Here is a 22552-nt window from a genome sequence, read left to right on the forward strand (position 1 = left end):
TAGATAGATATACAGTATGCATGTATGTATGTGAATACATACACACACAATACGTGCATTCCATTAGGGATGTGAAAAGCAGAATATTGGAAATGACTCAACTGGCATTGCTCGTGTTGTGACTGTAGATTGTATATTGAAAGTGCGCACTTGAAATGAAAATCCTCCAGCGGCGTGGGCTTATGCCAGTGTTATTTGTTCAGTCGGCGTTATTTGTTCAGTACATTTGCACAGATGATCCCTTGTAAACCTTTCGCCCCTGCTTGTAATCTGCTTCAGTTACGCAACGCGCGGCAAGGTCAGGCTCAACGTTAAGACAAAAGAAGTAGAGTACCGATAACAAGGCGGAATATATGTCATCTCCCACTTTTAATATGACGTTTGCCGCCTTTTGAATGAGCTGCGCAAAGGCGGCAGTAAATTTGACAAAACGACGACGCTTCTTCCCTCCTAGTCCGACCGCGGCCGTTTTAAGGCGCGCTTCGCAAAGAAAGAACTGGAAAGAAATCGGGCGCGGTATGCGGGAATGGGGAATTTTTATTGGGACCTTTTGATTTTTCCTCATTTCTTGCCGTCAGGCACCTGCTCAAGCTTTACGGCTTGGCGAACGCAAGTGGCAACACCTGGCACGGCCGCCCATGTGCCAACATGACCTCCGGCGGAGAAACAATCGGTTTAATCTCACACTTTTTAAGACAAAAAAACAATGAATTCTGCACTCGTGATGTGCTTTTCGTCCTGACATTATTTTGGGATTCTTTTAGTATTCTTTTAGTTTCTTCCTAAAGGAAAGTTATGTAATTTTTTTCGGATGAAAAAAGAACACTGAGCGCCATTCTTGTCTCATCTATTAAACACTGAACTGTGTTTAAAGCGATTTTTTTTTTTGTATACAATAGATGATGCCGTGCAACATCATTTGGTTCATTGCTCGCCGACTGTGTATACATAAAGAACTTAAAGGCATACAACATTTTGCAAGCGTGTCTATACAGTATATTCCAGTTAATTTGCTCTTAATTTGAAAAGGCGACCTTAAAATACTGTTATGATGAACCTGATCCATTGACACCTGCAGAAATCCTGTTAAATTCTCATGTAGCCCCTGATGTACCAGCGCACATTGAGAACTGCAGCGCTAAAGCGTGAACAACGTCAAAAATTCAAACCGTTCGCAATTTATTGCCAACCGTTTTCCTAGCGGCCGTCGTTCAAATGATTTCAAAGTCAGATCAAATATTTAGGATGACTTCATCTTCGATGGGCGTCCGGAAACGGCCAAAACGAAGGGGCCGGGATCCCGGTTGAAGTCCCGCCGCGGACAAAAGACAAAACGCTAGCTCGCTCTCCGGCCACTCTCGAGCAAGGCGACGAGCCCCTCCCCCAATCCGAGGCCGCCGGCTCATCACGTTCGCGCTGACACCTTTCCCCGCACGGCTGAATTGCGCACGTAGTACGCAACGCGGTATATACAGCAGAGTGTAAAATGAATTTCCCCTTGAGGGATTATAATCAGTGTAATAAATAAATAACATCTCTGCTTGCATGCCTGCACACGTGTGCTCCGTTTCGCTTTGCGGTGCGCAACACAAAACATACAGCAGAATGTGAGATGAATCGTAATGAGTACGAATTGATTAACGCGGTTCAATTTTGGTAGCGATCGTTTCGAATCTCTGAGACGAATTCTTCTTTGAAGGACACCGGAGAACTAAGATTGTTCCTTCCACGCAAAATGGCAGACTTCCTGTATCTTTACGGCGAGTACATTCTTGTCGCTCGACTTACGGCGACCGCATTTAGCTCGTGCGAATGACTCAACTTGTGAAGACGGATCCGTTGAAACGGTCGCAGCGTTTCGTCAATATACGATCGTAAGTCGCAGGCAATGAATGCCGTCTGTGCGTCTTGGGACGGCAGGTTGCACACACCAAGTCCAGATGGCAAAAAGCGAGAGAAGGCTAATGAGGGTCGAGGCATGTGACACGACAAAGCCAATAGTGGCTCTGTCGTCTTCCCGTCGGGGGTTAAAGGGATTAATACCGTTGGAGATCCAGGCAATAATGAATGCTAATATGGCAACGAGTTCACCCCAGTTATATGCAACAATTAGGTATGCGGCCAATAAAGTTTATAAACTAAATTCACGGCATTCAACCGACGACTGGCCGACTGACCTTGTATTGAGTAACTGACTGTTTAATGGCTGACCAACCGACAAATTTACATACTGATTAACTAGCTAATTCACAGGTTTACTTGCGCGAACTACCTAAGAAGCCGGCTAACCATTTAGCCAATTGACTGAGCAACATTTGCGCATCCATTCGACAACCCAACCAAGTACCTGGACAACAAACTAATTAACAAAGTCATCATCAGGTCAAATAACTGATCAACCAGCTCAACAAACAACCACCTAAAGTAACCAACTAGTGACAAACTGACCTGATTCAGTTAGTTCATTCACCAAATAATCAATTAGCTAGTCTAATCCAAGCAGAAAACTTGGCAACCGACTTCCGTATCGACCCGCAGCTCCGTCAACTAGTTCCCCAAGTGAACAACTACCCAAGTAACTCATCGACCTTTTGTCTAACCAAATAATCAACCGCCAAACAGCTACACGACGAGCCGACGGACTTACAGATTCTTACCTAACTCATCAAACCGGTAACCGCAACCTAAGCAACTAACTAATCGGCTTTTGAATAAACTATCCAAGGAACTAACTCAACACCGAATCAACCAAATAAACCACATGCCTAACTGATGCTAATCTAACCAGCCAACCTGGCAACCAACTAATTACCCAAGCAATCAGCTTCACAACCAAACTTACTGCAATTAAAGCTGCCTAATTGGATTTATGCTAAGCGGCGACGATCATAAACAGCCGTCAATCAAACGTGATCGGTATTCAGATTTTTTTTATCATCCGTTGTCGGTATTCACCTTGGATATCAATGGCGGCCGCCGCGTGCCTACGGGGCGGCGCGTGTTGTTAGCCGCACAAAACAATGAGGATTTGTTTCATTAACAAGAAAGAGAGCAGGGATAAAAAGTCATTTAAAAAAAAAAAAAGACTTTGTAAACGAAAGCCGGGAGACGGAGGTGATAACGAGGCTGTGACATCGTTAGTTCCCCGCATTGTGTCGGCGCAGCGGAAGAAGTTGAGCCCGCCCCAAAGTCAGCCGCCTCTCATGCGGCACAAAGCCGCGGCCGAACAATGCCGTTCCACGTGACCTCCGCAAATCCGAAGAAGTTCCATTCGGCGGCTCGCCGGCGCAAATTCTACGAAGCGACACAAGTGGCCGATTGATGGCGGCGTAATGACTTAATCGGCCTTGTCCGACGTGTGAAGTACATGACGGCGGGCCGCGTCCCGTGACCGCCGGCGGAAAGCGGGCAGAGGGCTCCGTCTTCCTTCTCTCATCCAAATTTCATTCCTTGAGTTTCCCAAAAGAGGTAGAGCTATGCCCAAAATTTCCCATTAGAAGCCCCAACTTTATTTCCTCGTGATTTGGAGCCCTGCGGTTTATAGTCCCTCGCCACGCCGATGTGCGGATCTCTTCGAGGTTTCAATTCATGGAACGACTGTGAAATAGCACTGAAAAGATGTGAATCCAAAAGACTTTTAAAAATATGTAGCGTTAAAAGTATATAAATGATGTATAAGTTAAATAAGATTGCATAAATCGTTGTCACATGTAAATTAAATGTGTATTATATATATATATATATATATATATATATATATATATATATATATATATATATATATATATATATATATATATATATATATATATATATATATATATATATATTTAGCAGGGATAAGGTTACATCGGGGGTTTATGGAGGAGAGAAAAAAAAATCGAATCATGGGCCATGCCCCAAACAGAGGGCATGGCTCAAGTCTGGGAAAAAAAGTCTCTGCACGTGTACTAGCAAAAAGACACTACAGCATAGCTTGCTCGACATGTAGGTGGCTGGGCGGTGAGGGGAGGGGGGCGGTGAAGTACCCCCACCAGCAACGGCCAAGTGCGGCACTCCCCCAAGCAGCTGTCACGTCACAGAGGATATGCATATATACAGTGTATGTGTGTGGGGGGGGTGGGGTCAGGACTAATAATGGGTATTGTCCCTGGGGGCGACAAAAACGACGTGTATCAAAATATCACCTGGTTTGCACCTGCCAAACCAAAAATTCCATTCCCAGGATTCAAAAGGCAACACAACACATTGGGGAATCGCGTAGCACTGCGATTGGCCGGCGGCATGCCGTCTTTGAGATCTTTGTGGGAATGTCCCAGTTCCCCCGAGAGCCGGCGGGCCCGCATTAGCGGAGAGGACGTCGCAGTGCTAACCTCCTGTCTTCACTGTAAAAGAAAGTGACTCGGCAGTCAGCTGAGTCGGCGCTCCGGGCCGCCGCCGCCGCCGTGTGCTGAATTTGCTCCGTTGCCTTCACATGATATGAATGGCTTATTGACGAGAAGACCTCTTGGACACGCCCAACCCAAAAGTGGAGCGCTTTCAATTTGTTACACCTAAATCATAGAACAAGCACAGTAAACGCTCATTGTGGCTCCATTTGATACAAGTAGTCTTTTTTTTTTAGAGTGTTTTTGGTCTGCCCCCCCCCCAAAAAAAAAATGTCATCCAAAATCAAAGAGTATTCACGAGTAAATGCGGAAGTACAAAAATCTGCCCCCATTTATAAACTGGTGACGTTTACCGGTATGTTGGAAATAACTTGCACGACTACATCTACTGTAATATGAAAGCGCTGTTTCACAGGGAATAGTACATTTTCAAATGAAGAGCAAATTAATTGGAATATTAAGCGACCTATTGCTAAATTGCGTCCTAGTGACATCCGTGCAAAATATTGTACGCCTTTACTTTGTTCAAGATTTATTGTCATCAGTCATGCAATTTTACAGCGGATGATCCAAGACTAAAATATTTGATGTAACACGATCTATCTTAAAGCTCTTGAATGAAGTAAGAAAAGTAGTTGATATGTACGACGGCGCCGTATCTAAAGGGTGATATTTGGCATCATGAGCGACCTATTTCACCAAAACGGGAGACGTGCTCATGCCACAAAGACCGTTCTTTGTTTCCTACAGACGTGATCCTCTTAAGGCCAACCGCCGCTCGGCATCACGGGAGCGCCACTTCTACCCGCGCATTTATTTTATTTTATTTTTAAGACTACATGAGTGATTGAAGATACTCCTCGGGGTGGTGGGGGGGCGGAGAGGGCGAGCAGAGGTCAAGGGGGCGCCCAAGATCCCGGACGTTTTCCCGTGAGGGACGCCAGCGTTTTTCCCACAGCCGGGGAATCGGCACCGGGATCTCCGTTTTCCTCTCGCGCCGCCCTGGACGGCTCGGAGAGTTAGCGCGCATTACGGAGAATTAGTCGGTACTTGGCAGCTTTAGCCGCATATTATTGGTGGAAATTGAGCAACGGGGACTTATGTAAACAGTCAAGTAGCAAATCAGGTCGCAGTTTGGCACTTTTTTTTTTCTGTAAAAACATGGACTCGTTTAATCGAAAAAGCAGTCTTTTAAGTTGTTTTTTTTTCCAACGCTTTCGCTACCCGGAGATTCGTAGTTAAAAGTTAATCGGCAGATATCGGCCATTTCGCCGATTACGTTTGAACCGCCGTAACGAGACGATTCACTCGGCAGAATGATTAATCGGTCACGCCCCGTTTCCGGCTCATCCGCCGGAATATTGACAAATAGCCAAGTGCGTCTGTATAAAGCAAAATTGAGCAAAATAAAAGCAAAGAATTTTGGGCGAATTAATACACAATTTACCAATACGTTCATTTTCCAATCAATTATCGCTTAATTTGAAAAGGAAAACAGTACTGATACCATTACAGCAATAATTTTTGTTTATTAACATCAAAATGTTAGAAATAGATAGATAGAGAGATAGATAGATTTTTTTTTTCCAATCTATCAACAATCCCAGATTGCGCCGCGTGACGCGTCGCGACGGAGATCACCGATAGGAAGGAACCCAAGAAAGCAAAACGGCAGCAGACCTACTGACACACTGCCGAGAAATCTCCGGGATCGGACGCCGCTCAGTTCCGAAAACAGCGCAAAAAAAGAAAAAGGAGAGAGCGCGCAAGAGGCGCAGCTCCATCCCTCGCGCTCCCCCCACCCCCTCACCCTCAGCCCGCCCCCAACATCAGCCCATGCAGACACGCTCGGACTCCGCTCCCGCGCGCTCACTATGAACGCGTAGCGCCGGCGTCGCCGTCGTCCTCAGCGTCGACTTTTACGCACATGTGAGCGTGCGATCGGAGCGGAGCGGAGCGGATCGGAGCGGAGCGGAGGAACGGACTCCCGGCTGCCGATCGGCCCCGGCATGCCCACGCCGGACCCTCCGTGGAACGGGAGCTCCGTCGCTCCGTCGCACCGGCTCATGGTCCCGCTCGCCACAGCCGTGAGTAGAAACGACGGACGGACGAGGGCCATTCTTTTTCTTTTTTTTTTTCCATTCATAAATTCACACTTGCAAGTCATCGCGAATGAATGAACGACAAAATCCATCCATTCATCATCCTCTGCTGTCATTCACAATGGATGCAGTGACTTGTTTCTCTTCTAGTGGTGCGAGCCCTGACGGGTGTTGGCATGTTGCAAAAAAAAACATGTATATCTATATATATGTATATATAGATCGATAGATAGATAGATATACCTGAAATTTGCGTATATGTTCAATAAATAAAATAAATACATAAAAAAGGTTCCAATCAATTTGCTCTTAATTTGAAAAACATTGACCGTAAGTAGATATATAATATAGAAAGATACCATTGACAGACAGATATCTGAAAAGTGCTTATATGTGCAGTGAATAAATAAATATGTTCCAATCAATTTACTCTTAATTTGAAAATAAAAATGCACTGCAGCAACCGTATTGAAATCTCAAGTCCTAAAGTATGAAGTGGATGGATGGATGGATGGATGGATGGATGGTGTTAAGAATGACCCCGAGACCCGAGTGGGTTGAGGACCCCGACACGACACACAAGGGTGTAGCTCCAAGGGCTTTATTAACAAAAATCGGCAAGCGTGGGGAAAAAGTGCAACAAAAAGAGAGACCTAACGGGTCCAAACGGTCAGGTAGTCCGGCACGGGGGGACGACGTCAGCAGGACGACAGTCAAAAACTACGGACCGCCACGGAGGGAGGGCACAGACGACTGGAGGCAACAGGCTTGAGGAGAGAGACATGAAACACGGGGTGGACTTTCATGGACCAACCTGACAGCGGCGGGGTTGACCACAGAGTCAGTTTTGAACGGTCCGACCAACTTCCTGGACGACACGGCCAGGTTCAGATCCCGAGTGGACCACCACACCTCTTGTCCCGGTTGGTAGTCCGGGGCCTCCATTCCCCGCCGATTAGCCAGTAGTCGGTTTCGCTAACGCTGCCCCGGTGTCCTTCCGCACCTTTCGGGACCTCCTTAGGTGGCACTGGATGGAAGGAACTGACACTTCCTTTTCCCGAGAGGGGAAGATGTGGAAGGGAGACTTGCCTGTAGACGCGGAAATGTTTGAGTCGTGGGCATAGGTCCGGACGGGATGGGCGGCGGCAGGAGGTCGGCGGGAGGATTTCCCTCGGGCACGCACAGAGCGGGCAGAAACGAAGTCTATAACGTCTCGCCGCCAACTTGGCCACAAAAACCCACGGCTGATCAGGAGAACAGTTGGGAGGAGATCTGCTTGGCATCGGAGGAGGAGAGCGGCCAGAAGATTCCCTTGAAAAACCGCTGGGAATCACAGGCTTCACTGAGGAGCGGCTCGTGGAATAACCCGCCGATTGTCCTCCTGCGCCAGCCGCCTTAAGTAAGGCCTTGATGACGGTGGTCGTCGGGTGCGCGGCCGGTGACCCCGCCCCCCTGTCGTGGCAGGAGGACCTCGCCTACAACAAAGACATGATAAGACATGGATGGATGGATGGATGGATGGATGGATGGATGGATAGATGGATGGATAGATTATGGATGGATGGATGGATGGATGGATGGATAGATAGATAGATAGATAGAACAAAAGCAGGCTTACGTCATGGAGATTAGTTTTGAGTAATTTGACAGATGCCGGTTTGGAGATCTGTACAAAAAGAACCTCCTTAACATCTCAACTTTCATTTCCCAGCAGCCAAACGGTTCAGATTGTCATCAAAGTGTATTAAAAGAAGGGATTAGTCCACACGATATGCAGCAGCCAAAGATGAATGTGGCGAACGGGTTTTCCCTCAGAACTTGCGAATTCCAGAACTACCGCCATGTATTATATATCATATTAACGGGAATTTTGCGTAGAATTACAATATATCCATCTCAGTTTCAGTTTTGGCCTCATAAGCCTTGCCTCCTAAAAATGCATATATATATATATATATATATATATATATATATATATATATATATATATATATATATATATATAATATATATATATAATATATATATATAATATATATATATATATTTGTGAGTGTGTGTTTTATGTTCCCCAAGCATCGCGCTCAAGCCAATCGGCTTTATTTACCGTGTGACAGAAAAGCCGAGGTGAAAGTGCGTGGAAGTAAGCAGCAGGGCGGATGTTTTGCTCTGTGACTCCAAAAAGAATCCGAGCCCCTCTCTTCACACCCCCACATCCCCTCCTTCTCTGTCTCACCCCGGAGGAAAGTCCTCTTTTTTTTTCTCTCTCTCTCTCTCTCTCTCCCTGCCAGGAAGCAAGCTGCTCCGCATAATAGAGTCAGTGAGTGAGCGCTGTCACGGTGGAAAGTCGGGATCCAAAAGTGGGGACCCCCGAGGGGTCACGTACTATCGCCGGGTTTTCAATTTGGAGGGATGGAGGGCCGCACCTTTGCAGTTTAATGAGAAGAAACATTTAGGAGAGATTTATGACTTTGGGCTTTGCTTTCAGACATAAATAATCCACTCCATACGTCGGTTTTTCTCATACCTTCCCTTGTTTGTATTCACCTTGGCTTGAAGGTGGTCTAAAATCGCTCAGTCTTTTGTTGTGATTTATGACATTCCTGCCCGAGCGCTTCCGAGCGTTCCCCGGTTTTATTCTCATGGTATAATTGCTTTACAAATGTTGTTTTCGCAATTTTAATAATGCCACAAATGAGATCTAACACCCTTTGAATGATTTATGACGTTTTTTTAAAGACGCACGTCTGTCGGGATCCGTGATTGTCATTCATCGGTGAAAGATCAAGATCTTCGCTTTGAGCTCAAAACAGTGTCTCGTTTTCATTTCATATCTTTTAGTCGGATGATTCGTTGTCATATGCATCAACAAGATATGATCAACTCTCGGCTTAGTGTATTCAAAAATGATTTAACATTCGCCAAGCCTGTCGTTATCGGCATGTCGTTTGAGTTTACGCCTTCATTTGAGACCATAACGTCATCGTAAAATGATTTTTTTTATTTCCTGGGGCATCATTTGACATTTCACGTGAAAGCGATTTCAAGCGAGATCAATCATTGACGTGAATTTCACCAGATTTCCTTGTGATTTATGACATTTTTATGTGATTTATGACATTTTTATTGGAGAGATTCGAGGAGCAATTTTATGACATTGGATGAGGAACATTTAGAGGGTTTAAAGCATAGGTGTGGAACTCCAGTCCGCGAGGGCCGGTATCTTGCATGTTTCCTAGTTTTCTCTCCCCAACACACCAGATTCAAATGATTTGCCTTTTGTCGGACCTTGAAAACGATTCTTATCATTTGAATCAAGAGAAAAAGTTTGAAAACATACCGGCCCTCGAGGACTGAAGTTTGACACCTGTGATTTAGAGGATGCAACTTTTTTCTTTTTTTTTGGAGATTTATGACATTTCTGGTCAAGTGCCACAAGGGTTTGGTGGCTAAACATCTTCGTTTGACTTGCGGGAGCTCAAATTTGAAGTCTTTTTGACTGATTAGATTTTCGTCAAGTGACTCAGCTTTTGTTTTGGTTTGTGACACCTTTGGTCAAGGTGATTTACCGGTTCAACAGCTGTTTGATTCATTGCTTTTTTGTGTGTGTGTGTGCGTGTGGACCGATTCAAGGATTCAACCTCTTTTGTTGTTAAGCGTAGCGAGCGAGATTTTTCTTTTCTGCGCATCTCCAGGCGCTGCCGCGGAATAATAAAAAAAAAACACACACAAGCGCGTGCACGTTTGCGAAAGAGAGAGACAGTGATGGAATGTGCGCGTAGGCGTGTGTACGTAGCGCTGCCGGCGCCGGATGATTAGCATTGCGCGGGCGCGCTTGCCGTCAAACAAACCGCGTCTGAGTAGCCGCTCGGATGTGACGCGCGGGACAAGAGGCTTGATTAATAACGTCGGACGCGTAGGCCGCCTTACGGGGATACCGATCGCTTTTATTTTATTTTTTTTTTCGAGCGTCGGGTTCCTTTTGATACTTCTCCAAAAATAAAAGAGCTTCTTAAGCACGCGCTGGACCGGATAGAAATGTTAATGGAGCATTCGTTGGAGCAAGCTGGTCGTCCGGTCGATGACCCGCTGTTGATTGGTCGCTGAAGAAAAGCTAACAAGTAGCTTGTTAGCTTTGGCGACTTCTTTACAGCACGACGGTCGCGCTGCATGGCCGCAATCAATATCTCATTATATACACAGTACACATGCGCTTATTATCGCTCCTTTTTTCCTTCCTTCTTTCTTGAGGTTTTTTTTTTTCCTTGAAACACAAACACCGCTAAACGACGGACGGCGAGCGTAAACGGGAAATATAGCGCGGCGATCCAGATAAAAGCAGATATTTCAAAACGAAGTAAGACGGGTTAGTCAACGGTACAAACCGTAGCACTTGAAGAATTCTTAACACAGAAGAAATCTCATTTTTGCGCCTCTGTTTTTGAACGCGGATGAATTCAGACGTTGGTTCAGTCTGCTTGCTTCTTTTCATGAAAATAACGCGGTACAGCCTTGGTTAACAAAAGTTGTTGGAAGCAACTCTTAACTGCTAACACCCAACTCCGCTTCCACCCTCCTGCTCGCCCCGTTACCATAATTATTGTAAGAATTTCTTCCATGTAAATATTTATATTATGTTAACATTTTCGTTTCTGGTGTCATGAAGTGTTTGCGGCTCCCGGTTTTCTCTTGTCTCTGGAAACCGGGTCAAAATGGCTTTTTGAATGCTAAAGGTTTCCGACCCCTGGCCTGTTTTTTTTTTTTTTTTTAAATTATGGTAGGGGGCGCTACTGAGCCGTGAATATATCACTATTTTTACCAGGTTGGATGAGTGTGCATTTCAGGTCGAGTTTTCATCCAAGTCCCCGAATCTCCCAATTTTTCAAAGAAAAAATACAAAGTAGCAAAACAATGGTCCCTAAATAGGTCAGTGATTCCTTCATACACCATTAGAGGGAGCACTCGCAACAACGCGTTCTCAGTCATCTTTTTTTTTTTTTGTCCCGCCGTCAATATGTACCGCTTTCACGAGCGCTTGTGATAATTGTTCATTTTCTGCGCGTCATAGAGTGCTTGACCAATGGCGTGTGATTGCCTTTGGGATCAATCCATCCATTATGACTCATTGCGGGGAAAATATTTCAGCACTCGCCGTTGCACGGGTGGACCGCGGCCCCCGGCGAAAACACCTCTCCAAACCAGAACCTTGTTATTTCTCTGTCGGCGTACAGCTCTCGTATAGGCGCTCGTTACATTAATGGGACGTATCTTACGTCGCGCGTGTAAATAAACGATGTGGCGCCTATGGCCCGACTCTTCAATTCTCATCGTCGACCGCGGCGCCGAGAACAATCGGCAACAATTAAGGCAACGCGGCCGCCATCCGAACGAAGGAGCGTCCCGCCTCAGATGGTCCGCGCGTTTGTTGACTTTGGTCGGCCGCGGCGCCACGTTTGCTACGACTCCTCGGGGACTTGCCGATTTCAATGTCAAGCAAAGGCGAGGGTGCCGTACGTCTGTTTGTTTCCAGCCTTGTCATGATTGGGTGACTCAGATAAAAGTCTTCTCCATGGCAACAGTCAAGTCAGACGAGGCCCCCGCCATCATTACAACTTCCTTTTTGTCATTTGTCGTTACGCTCCATATTGCATTATTGTCGCCTAATGAAATTGAGACTGCGCGTGTGCACTTTTTATAAGGGACGCTATGATAGAAAAGTGGGCCCCTTTGCTTGTCTTTGGCTTTTTTATGTTCGGGTTTTCGTTTTTTATAAACGTGCGTTTTTGTTTCCATCTTCGGTTCATTTGATTTTTTTTTGTTAATGTTATTTTTTTTGTATTGCCTTTTCTTTTTTTGCAACAAAATAGTCACACGCCATCCAGAAGTAGGGCCTAAAAATTAAATTGCAATTTTTTTTTTGTGTGTTTATGGAGGGCGGAGGCAATAAACCCGACAGCTATTCAAAAGGAGAGTGTGTAAAATTTAGGGCCATCTAGTGGTGAACTAAGAGAATGGCGCATCTTGAAGCATGAGCACTATGAAATATTCGCAATTGCTAAGACTACGATTGTATACAAAAAATATATAGAGAAAGTATTGATCTAATGCATTTATATTGATCCGTCTATCTAAATGTATCTGGAAATTTATGTACTCAAGTATCTTGAATTAAATGTTCGGACTCTTAAAAAACGTGAAAATACGTCCCTGGCACTAAATGAGTGAAAATATAGGATTTTTTTTTTTTTTTGTCCACCACTAGATAGCACTAAACTATACAAAACAGATTCAAGAATTAATTAATTAATTAATGAATGAATTAATTAATTAAAAAATGTTCAGAGGGCAATAAAGGCGATTTTGATTTCAACGACTTTTATTTTCGTTTTAACGTAAACTTAACATTCGGCCACCCGTGCAAAACCTCAATTTCACAATTTAGCTGATTTTTGTTGTTGTTTTTAAATGTCAAACTCATCAAATTATTTCCAATTTTTTATTTCAAGTTTTGAACCACACTAGCATATTTGAATAACTTCAATTACAAAAATTCAATCGTGTAACGCTTTAAAATTTCCCCTTGAAACTCGGTTTTGGCTATCGGCTAGCTAGCATTTCGCCATAGCGCTTTTGCAAACGACGTACACGACGTCTTTTTTTTTTTTCTATATAGCAATCGCGGCGTGAAACGTATACAAAGTATTTGAAGACAAATGTGTGAATTCCCTCGATGGGGTCTTTAAGCCGGCAAATCCGTTTTCGCTGTTTTCGAAGGAAGCCGGGAAAGAGCCACCGCACGCAGTTTAACGAGCGCCGGAGCTCCCGTTTGCGAGCGCAATTAGATGCGGCACCCAAGATGTTTATGCCAGCGTTAAACAGCGGGGGCCGTTTCGCCGCGCGAGCGCTCTTTGATTGTAATTTGGATTGATGTCCCTTTTTTTCCTCTGCGCTTTTGCCGGCAGGGCGGCGCGGCTCCCGGCCAGCCCTTCCCGACCGTGGACGTCCCCGACCACGCGCACTACACCATCGGGGTGGTTATCCTGGTGGTGGGCATCACGGGCATCCTGGGAAACTTTCTGGTCATATACGCCTTCTGCAGGTACGTGACCTTTGCCCGTTGTATTCGTTTCACTTGACTTTTTTTTCGTTTTTTTTTTTTCCCTGGGTCGATCTCATTTTTCCACATCCAGTTACTTTTTTTTACTTACTTTTTTGTACTTTTTTTTTTTTCTTTTTTAAGTCAAGACAGGCACTTTTTTTATAAATGTCTTTTTTTTCAAGTGTCTTTCATCAGGAGGGGTCTAAAATTAAAAATAGTGTATGAAAATAGTGTATGAAAGAAATTCAATACTTTAGGTTGTTTAGAAGGAAGTCATTCATTATGTAGTCAGGTATTCAAGTACTGTACTGGGTAAAGTAAATGATTAAATATTACCAAAGTAATTTCTTACTTTGACACTTGGATCATTTAATTTGCATTCACATTTTATACTTGCTCATTTCGATTATTTTAATTGCATTTATTTTTCTTTGTTTTCTTTTTATGCGTTTTAGTTTAGGGCCGCAACTGACAATTACTATAATATTCGAGTAACGTGTCAATTATGTTGTTGATTCATCGGTCAATCGGATTTGGGGAAAAAAAAAACAGGCTTAAATTTTCATTGGCTTATTGAAAAAATGGTTTTCAGTTGGAACGGTGGAGAAATATAACTTCATTAAGATTCAGTTACAGCTTTTGACAAATATGTTGATCATTTCTTTTCAAATCAAAATCACACATTTGCAAAAGTTTGATTTGGATTCAACTGTAATAAGCCACTTTTAGGACCAGTAGGTACACATAAACAGAGTAGTATTTGGACAATTTCAGGTTCTCCTAATAGACATTTGTAAAAAACGATCAACAAAGCAGAAAAGGCCTTCGTTTCTGCTCATGCATGAGGAGAACGGAGAAGGACTGCACAAATACAATTCCGCCGCATCCTGAAGCGGTCTCTCCGAACCCTCTCTTTTTATTTGCTTCTGAAGTCCCTGAGTTACATGAAGGTTCCAGCCCTAAGAGTGCAAAAGCGACGAATCTCCATCGAATCATCGATCTCGATCGATGAACGGTCGCTTTTGTTTGAAATATTTCAAGCGGGTAAGCTAAGGAAGGCCTCATCTGCCCCCAGAAGCCGAAGCCTGCGGACGCCGTCCAACATCTTCATCATCAACCTGGCCATCACCGACTTCTTCATGTGTTTGACGCAGGCGCCCGTCTTCTTCATCAGCAGCATGCACAAGAGGTGGATCTTCGGCAAGACGGGTAAGGGGGGGCCGTTCCCGCCCGCCTTGCACGGCGCCGTTAACATTCCGGCGGCGTCACGGGCGCGCTCCGGGCTCCGTTCCCTCACGCCGCGCCGCGCGTCCGGGCGCGAGATAGAGACGAGCCGCCGATCAAACGCCGATAGCCGGCAGCTAGCGTGTTTTCCTTCAGGAGTTGTCCTGACCTTCGTGATGATGAGCCGTCCTCGCCGCCGGGAAAATCGAGAAAATCAAATATATAGCCTAATTCCCCAAATATAAGACGCGCTTTTTTCACAAAAATTTCACAATAATTACCAGTTATTACCGATTATTAACAGGATGTTAGGCTGCTTGGGACACCAAATTAGGACTTAAAAGGTCTTAAAAAACATAAGCTGCAAATAGTATACTTTCATTGTTTACTCTGAGTAAATTACAGGGTTAAAATGTGTGTATTATTATATGTGACATCATTTTTGCGTGCCGCTGTTGTCCACTTTTCCTCCGCAGTCAAAGTTTCCCCCGCGGCGGGTGGCCGCTTCAAGTTTATGTCGTCGTTTTTATGACAGAAAAGGATCGTTAAAGTCATGCGGGTTTCTTTTAGCTATCTTTGCGAGCCATCAAAGTGAGGACCCATCTCCGTCTTTTTATTGATTTCTTTTTTAACTCCTGACTGCGAGGAGCATTTATTTGGGCCCCATGTTGCCTCACATCTTTCTGCAAAGTCACCATTTTATGAGTTCGCCCGCCGAAGTCGACATCGGGAAATTTGCCTGACGCAAAATTTGACGCGGGCAAAGTAGGCAGGTGGAACGTGCTAAATCGTCAGCCATTTGTTTTGTGTGTTTGGATTCAGCGTGGTGGAAAAGTGTGCTGACTTGCCATGAAACGCGAGTCAATTTGGAAGTTATCGCTTAGCCCCAAGCGCACGCAAAACTTTGGCCGCCTCGGGACCGAGTCGCTCGTTTCCGTCAAAAATGCCAATTTGCCAATCTGGCTTCCGTTAGACACCATCGGGATGTTGCAACGCGCGCACACACACCCGAGGTGAGACTGCGTGTGTGTGAGGTGTAAACATTAGAACTAAATCAGTAGTATTGGCGCATAATAGATATTTAGCGAAATGATAGTCGTCTTTACCGCCCCCTAGAGGGCGAACGACCGCATGGCGTTTATTAAAGCTTGAAAAGTAAATATTGAAATCAAGTTGAAATAAGGGTTGATTTTAATTGTTTTTCTTGTGTTAATGTTTAAAAGGATACAGATTTATTCAAATGTTTCTATATCGATACATAACCTATGAATACATCATCCGCTTTGGATATTTCAGCGGCCGTGAGAAAAGCCGCCTTTCACTTCCTCTTCTCTGGTTTGTCGGCCGGCGCGCAGGCTGCGAGCTGTACGCCTTCTGCGGCGCCCTCTTCGGAATCTGCAGCATGATGACGCTGATGGTGATCGCGGTGGATCGCTACGTGGTGATCACGCGGCCCCTGGCCTCGCTGGGGGCCATGTCCCGCAAGAAAGCGCTGAGCATCGTGGCGGCGGCCTGGCTCTACTCCGCGGGCTGGAGCTTGCCGCCCTTCTTCGGCTGGAGTGAGTGCCGATGGGCTTCGCCGGGCGTCGACACGTCAGTCGCGAGCGCAGAAGCAATTAGATGATATCGCACCTGGAGGGTTCACCCGACTTGGCGCCCTCGCCTGTTTTTTTTCCCCCGAGGTCGCTTAACGCTACAGGCTGTCCGACACCCACACCGAGTTGGTGAAAATTGCTCTTTTTTTTTTTTTTTTCTCCCCCTCCGATTTTCTCTGCAGATGGCACTAAAACGCGAGCACAATAAAAGAGATGTTTAATAATGCTCGCAAAACGCGTCGAATAATTCCCATAATTGCCGGTAATAAAGGCAATCAAGCCGGCGGCGGAATTTTGAACGGTGGTGAGCAAAAATAAGCCACGAAAAAAAAATAACTTTTAATTTCCTGTGCGTTATGCAAAAAGATGTAGTATACAGTAGTGATGGGAAAACGAAGCCTCGTGAAGCACTTGCCGTATTTTTTTCTCCTCTAGATGGCACTCTTTGTTTAGACCAGTGCTTACAGCTTAGTCTAAAACGGAAGAAAAATTACCATGTGTATCACAATGCCTGAAACTTAAAAAAAAAAAAAAAAAAGATGGAAATTCTCATTTTATTGCCATTACACTTCACATGAGAAAAATAAAGCTTTTCCCCTGGGGTCGTCCACGCCCCCCCCCCAAGGGGGCCCGCCCCACTGTTTGAGAAGCACCAGTTTAGACGCACAGTATACATTCCAATTGCACAAGCCAAGAGCACCGGAGTAAATAATATATAGAATAAATAATATAACACACGCTTCAGGAGGCTTCATTTTTCCATCGCTAGTATACAGACCAAAACTGGGAACCAAGCACAGAGCCTTCTGGATCACCAAATTTAGTTTGAACTAAATACTAAGAACCAACAAAGAATTATTTATTCATTTAAATACTTAGAAATGTTATGACTTGTTGGAAGTCTATACGGAACATCTAATGCACAATAGTTTGCCGTGTCAGACTATCTAGAAGCTGAAAATAGAGCTACTTGTTATGACTTGAGGGGAACCGACGTCCTCAAGAAGACAAGGACTAACTTGAAGCAAAGACGTGTTTCTGTAAGTTTGTGGAATAGTTACGTAAATGTACTGAAAGCGAGTAGTTCAATCAATGCTTTCAAAAGAATGCGTAAAGTCAAAGCACTCAAAAAATCTACTGTCCAAGTGCAAAAGCACTTTTTACTTGTTTATGTGTGTTTGTTTATTTATTTTTACGATCTGTAATGGAGGGAATGATTTTTTCCCTATTTTCCGCACATAAGGAGCACCAGATTATGAGGCCCACCTTCAACGAATGTCCTATTTTAAAACTTTTTTCATGTCCGAAGCGCACTAAGTTATAAGGCACATAGAATAGAAGCTACAGTAGTGGCTGGGGTCACATTATGCATCCACTGCGCTAAAGAGAACGTCAACAAAACAAAGATGATTTGTGGAAAGTACTATCTGATGTATAAGAAACTATTAAAAAAAAAAAATCAGAACGCAGCAGTTTTCTTTGTATTATGCAATGTAAGAGTACTATCCAGACAGTAAGGGGACCCAGGATAGAGCTTTGGGGAACCCCACACTTTTTTCCAGCAGTGCTGTTTGGTAACCGCGCTTGACATCCCTCAAAAACGTTTTGTTGCAGGCGCTTATGTCCCCGAGGGTCTCATGACATCCTGCTCGTGGGACTACATGACGTTCACGCCGACCGTGCGCTCCTACACCATGCTGCTTTTCACTTTCGTCTTCTTCATCCCGCTGTTCGTCATCATCCTCTGCTACTGCGGCATCTTCAGGGCCATCCGGAACACCACCCAGTCAGTATAACTCCTTATGACAAATGGTAGCGGGACCGAGTAGGGTACTGAAGTTCGCTGAAGCTAAAACGCTGGACAGGGCCTTTGAGAAGATCAACTGCCAGGGCACCAGGGAGTCGGCCAAGAGGTTCCACAAGATGAAGAGCGAGTGGAAGATGGCCAAGATCGCGCTGATTGTTATCCTGCTCTTCATCATCTCCTGGGCGCCTTACTCCTGCACGGCGCTCACCGCTTTCGCCGGGTAGGCGCGAGGGCAACGCCCTTCATTTTCACTTTCTTCTTTCCAACATCTTCTCCCGGGTAACCTCTGTCTTCTTCGTCCGTTTTATTCAGGTACGCGGACCTGCTGACCCCGTACATGAACTCCGTCCCGGCGGTGATCGCCAAAGCGTCGGCCATCCACAACCCCATCATCTACGCGATCACGCACCCTAAGTACAGGTAGGGCGCGCACGTGGAGGTGTGTCCACTCGGATTTTGGTGGGTGGGAGTGGTTTTGGAGATGCGAGCTCAACGGCGCACTGCCATAAAATGTTAGCGCTAGCTGAAAATTTTGCGCGTGCGGTCGTCCAGGTCGGCCATCAGCCGCTACGTGCCCTACCTGGGCGCGCTGCTGTGCGTGCGCGTGCGCGACCGCTTCAGCAGCAGCAGCTTCCAATCCACCACTCGCCGCTCCACCATCACCAGCCACTCCGAGAGCAACCGCCACTACAAGCCCCCCTCGCAGTCGGACAGCGAATCAGTGAGTGTCGCTCGGGCCCCCTTATGGTATGTCCGCGTCGTACCCGCGACCTCCCCGCCTCCCGCTCCCCCCTCCCGCCCCTTCCCGGTTGGCCGCCGCGTGATCGGCCGTGACCTTTCCCCCCCAGGCCCGCTTTTCGGACGTGGATGACGACAGCGTCTTGCGCGCGCCTGTCAATCATCAGGTGTCCTGCGATGTCAAACACGCGCGACGTTCCAGCCAGAAGTTGAAGGTAACTGCCACAAATAACACCGATATATATATATATATATATATATATATATATATATATATATATATATATATATATATATATATATATATATATATATATATATATATATATATATATATATATATATATATATATATATATATGTCAGCAGTCAACTCACAACAAAAAACAGTCAGGTTCAAACGTTTCTGACAAAAGCAGCTGCCCATATTTCGCCAAATGCTTCAGCGCTCATCGGACAGCTCTTCACGGCGCAGATGGACATCGACCCGAAGCGTACCGCGAAAGCAGCCGCGGAGTTTTCCGAAGGCAACCAAGTGGAATATTATGCAACAGCCATGTCCGATAACCTGACCCGAATCCAACTGAGCATGCATTTGCTGGGAAAATGCCCCCAAGCAACAACAAGCAGGAACTGCTGTTGCCTCCGGGCCGCAATTAAAAGCGTTTTTTTTTTTGTGTGTGATGGAATAATCGTATATATGTTAGGGCCGCACGATTATGTTCAAAATAATAATCACCGTTATTTTGGTCAATATCGATCACGATTATTCATCAAACATGTTTATTTATCGCCCCTTTGTTTGTTTAAACAAGCAGTATATAAGCAATACTTCAATAAGCTAAAATAAATAAAGCAGTCAAAATGTCATTTTTGGTCATTTCAAATTCCAATTGTATGTCAACTGTATATATTAGGAATCGGGTGAGAAACGCTGCTAAATAATATATTAGGGTGAGAAAAGCAGATGCTTTTGTCATGCAAACATGTGGGAAACATCTCCCTCTGGTGGTAGGATGACAAAGTGCCTAATTTTAAGAACTGGTTTTTTAAACGTTAACATCGCCGAGATCATCTCAATTCATCGTAATCTTTATAATAAAACCAAGAGGAGATTCCGAGATCAGAGGAAGATGGTGGCGCGTAGCCTTTTTCTATTTTCCAGTCGCAAAAGTCACAAAAGTAGAAAAAAAATCTGCCGGCTCGTGACGGAATGGTCTTCTCCTCAACTGGGTCACATTTCAATCACGTGTTTGATTGTGCGCTCGGGGCTTAGTTAAGGACCGCAATCAATTACTGTGCCTTGGCGGAGGTCATCTCAGTTATTTCCGATGTTCTCACTTTGTGACGGACGAGCCCGTCGTATGCTTCTTCCGATCTGGGCCATCCGCTATATGGAGCGTTTCCGTCTTGGCGTAATCATCTTAGTTCGCCCAAAACACACACACACACACACACACACACAAGGGCCCGGTTCCCCGAGGCCTCCATTACACCGGGTCCAAAGACTAATCCGGTAATCTGTGAGTTTCGGATTTAATCCGCGGCTCGCATGGCGCCTTTCCACAAAAGTCACTTATTGGACCACCGAGACGGCGACGTTTGATGATGTTTCAATCTGACCTCTCGCTATTTTATTCTCCTCTCATACTCTCGCCATCTGTAATACAGCGGAACATCCGTAATCTCGCCTCTCCGTACTTTCGTTTTTATGCGCTAATCTCGCCTCGCATCTGGGTTACTGGCACTTGCCCCCCCCCCCCGCCAAAACGGTGACATGAATATGTTTGCAGGTGCAGAGCGTGACGGAACCCGAGGACATCTCCATGTCGGACCTCGGCCTTTTGCCCAAGAATCACCTTCCTGCCAGCGTAAGATTCAAATCCCTTTTTTTTTTTTTACATTTGAAAGCTATAAAGAGAGCGTGGACTTTTGCCCGTATTTCCATGACAAGATGTCTGGCTTATACAATAAAAATCAAACACGGGCAAAAGGCCCCCCGGGTCCGACTTTGGACCCCCTGTTTAAGCGTCCGCCGTTTTTCTCCCCGCATCCAAGCGACGTTGACCTTTCCGATGAATGGAATTCCAACCTTTTGTCCAAATAGTCCAATCAAACGGCACTCCTCCCTCAAATAGAAAGGAGCCACTTTGATGGATGAAAAAAGGAGCTCGTGGTTCCGTGCCCACCAAAAGGCGCTCTGTTCATCACCGCCACCGATCGATGCGCCGATCATCGGCGACCGCTCGCAAGTCTTCCCCCGACGCAAGCGCGCTGGCCAATTATCGATCCGCGCGCGATAACTCAATTCTCCCGCTCGAATTCTATTTCATGCTGTGAAACGCGCTTGTTAACTGAAGAAAAGTTGCGCCTCATCATATTGCATTTTATAAAAACATAAATAACTTCATTTAATAAAAAATTCAACCGCTTTCTAGCGCCTTCTGATGTGCATGATTTGGCCACTAGGGGCGCTATATTACAGTGGACGTAGGCCAATATTAGAGGATCGAATTGAACGCAATCTTTTTTTTTTTTTCTTTAAAAGTTGAGTCCCTTTTTTTGCAAGCAGTCAATCTTATGATGATATTTTTAGAAGGTGCCTCCAAAAAAAGGAGCTCATTACCGGCGGCTGACATTTTTTAGCGGTTAAAACCTTGAATTTTTAAAACCACATTAAAGGATAAACTCGGCCCTCGAGTACGCAAACATGAAGGAGTTTACCGAGGGAAGCTAACCTAAAATATTTTGTTATCGCTAAATAAAGCGTTCTGGTGAATATTCCACAAACACATTATTAATCATAAAACAGTCCAAACTAATGGAGTTTAATAGAACATATTATTGTGAAATTAAAAAAAAAATGGGTTGACTTCATCTTGATTTAATTATTTTTTTTTGTTTTTCACACCTATTGGACTACATCTTATTCAATATTTATAACTTTTTCCCCCAATTTCATTGACTAGGTATCAATGATAGGTTGTGCTATGTCGCCATCTGGTGGTGGCTTGCAATAATTACGTGCAAAACAATTAACCTGATCGTTTTGGGGGCATATTCTGGTTTATGGGGGGGGGAGAATAGCAATATAGAAAAAGGTTGTTAAAAATCATATCAAAAGTATCTTTGACGTTCAAGAATAATAAGTGAAAAAAATAATCGTTGTCGTATCTCCCAGGTATGCCGAGCAGCCGACGAATTTGCCCCGCGGCTCATCTGCAAGCCGACGCCCGCCGTCATCGTCACGTCTATATCCAGCCCGTCCATACTGCACAGCCCCCCCGGTTTCCACGGCAACCACAGCAAAAGCTTCAGCCCCGTCGCCAAGGCGTCGCTGGACATCGTCCGCCTGGACGCGCCCTCGGAAACGGCGTGAGCGCCTTCGGACAGACGCGCGCGTGTGGAATTGTTTTTTTTTTTTTAATAGTAACATGCTAACTGCTAACGATGCTAATTTAAAAATCCAGCATGCACTGGTGCCCTAATATGAGATCGATTACTGCAGCACATCCTGAACCAGTAGTGGGCTTTAATGTAGTGGGCACAAAAAAAAAATGTTTTTTTGCACAAAACAACTACAAAGTAGAGCTCAACCG

At 45.0% G+C, this 22552-nt stretch overlaps 1 protein-coding gene across 2 annotated transcripts; it reads left to right on the forward strand.

The window, feature by feature from the left end:
* Positions 1 to 6217: 6217 nt before the first annotated feature.
* Positions 6218 to 22332, forward strand: LOC148409919 (melanopsin-A-like). Of its 2 annotated transcripts, none has more exons than XR_015868314.1 (11): positions 6218 to 6475; positions 13453 to 13589; positions 14665 to 14798; positions 16169 to 16372; positions 18023 to 18194; positions 18274 to 18435; positions 18528 to 18635; positions 18768 to 18962; positions 19064 to 19168; positions 20747 to 20824; positions 22135 to 22204. XR_015868314.1 is itself a non-coding variant. In XM_088438413.1 (11 exons), the coding sequence occupies exons 1-11, from the start codon at positions 6398 to 6400 to the stop codon at positions 22330 to 22332; spliced, it is 1545 nt and encodes a 514-aa protein (XP_088294539.1). In that variant the 5' UTR covers positions 6218 to 6397. The 2 variants fall into 2 exon arrangements, 1 of the variants encoding a protein (XP_088294539.1); XM_088438413.1 differs by having other exon boundaries at positions 18768 to 18936; positions 22135 to 22332.
* The last annotated feature ends 220 nt before the right edge of the window (positions 22333 to 22552 follow it).

The sequence above is a fragment of the Hippichthys cyanospilos genome, chromosome 17 (genome assembly GCF_059441005.1).
Source record: "Hippichthys cyanospilos isolate Australia breed blue-spotted pipefish chromosome 17, RoL_Hcya_1.0, whole genome shotgun sequence".
In the NCBI taxonomy this organism is placed as follows: Eukaryota; Metazoa; Chordata; class Actinopteri; order Syngnathiformes; family Syngnathidae; genus Hippichthys; species Hippichthys cyanospilos.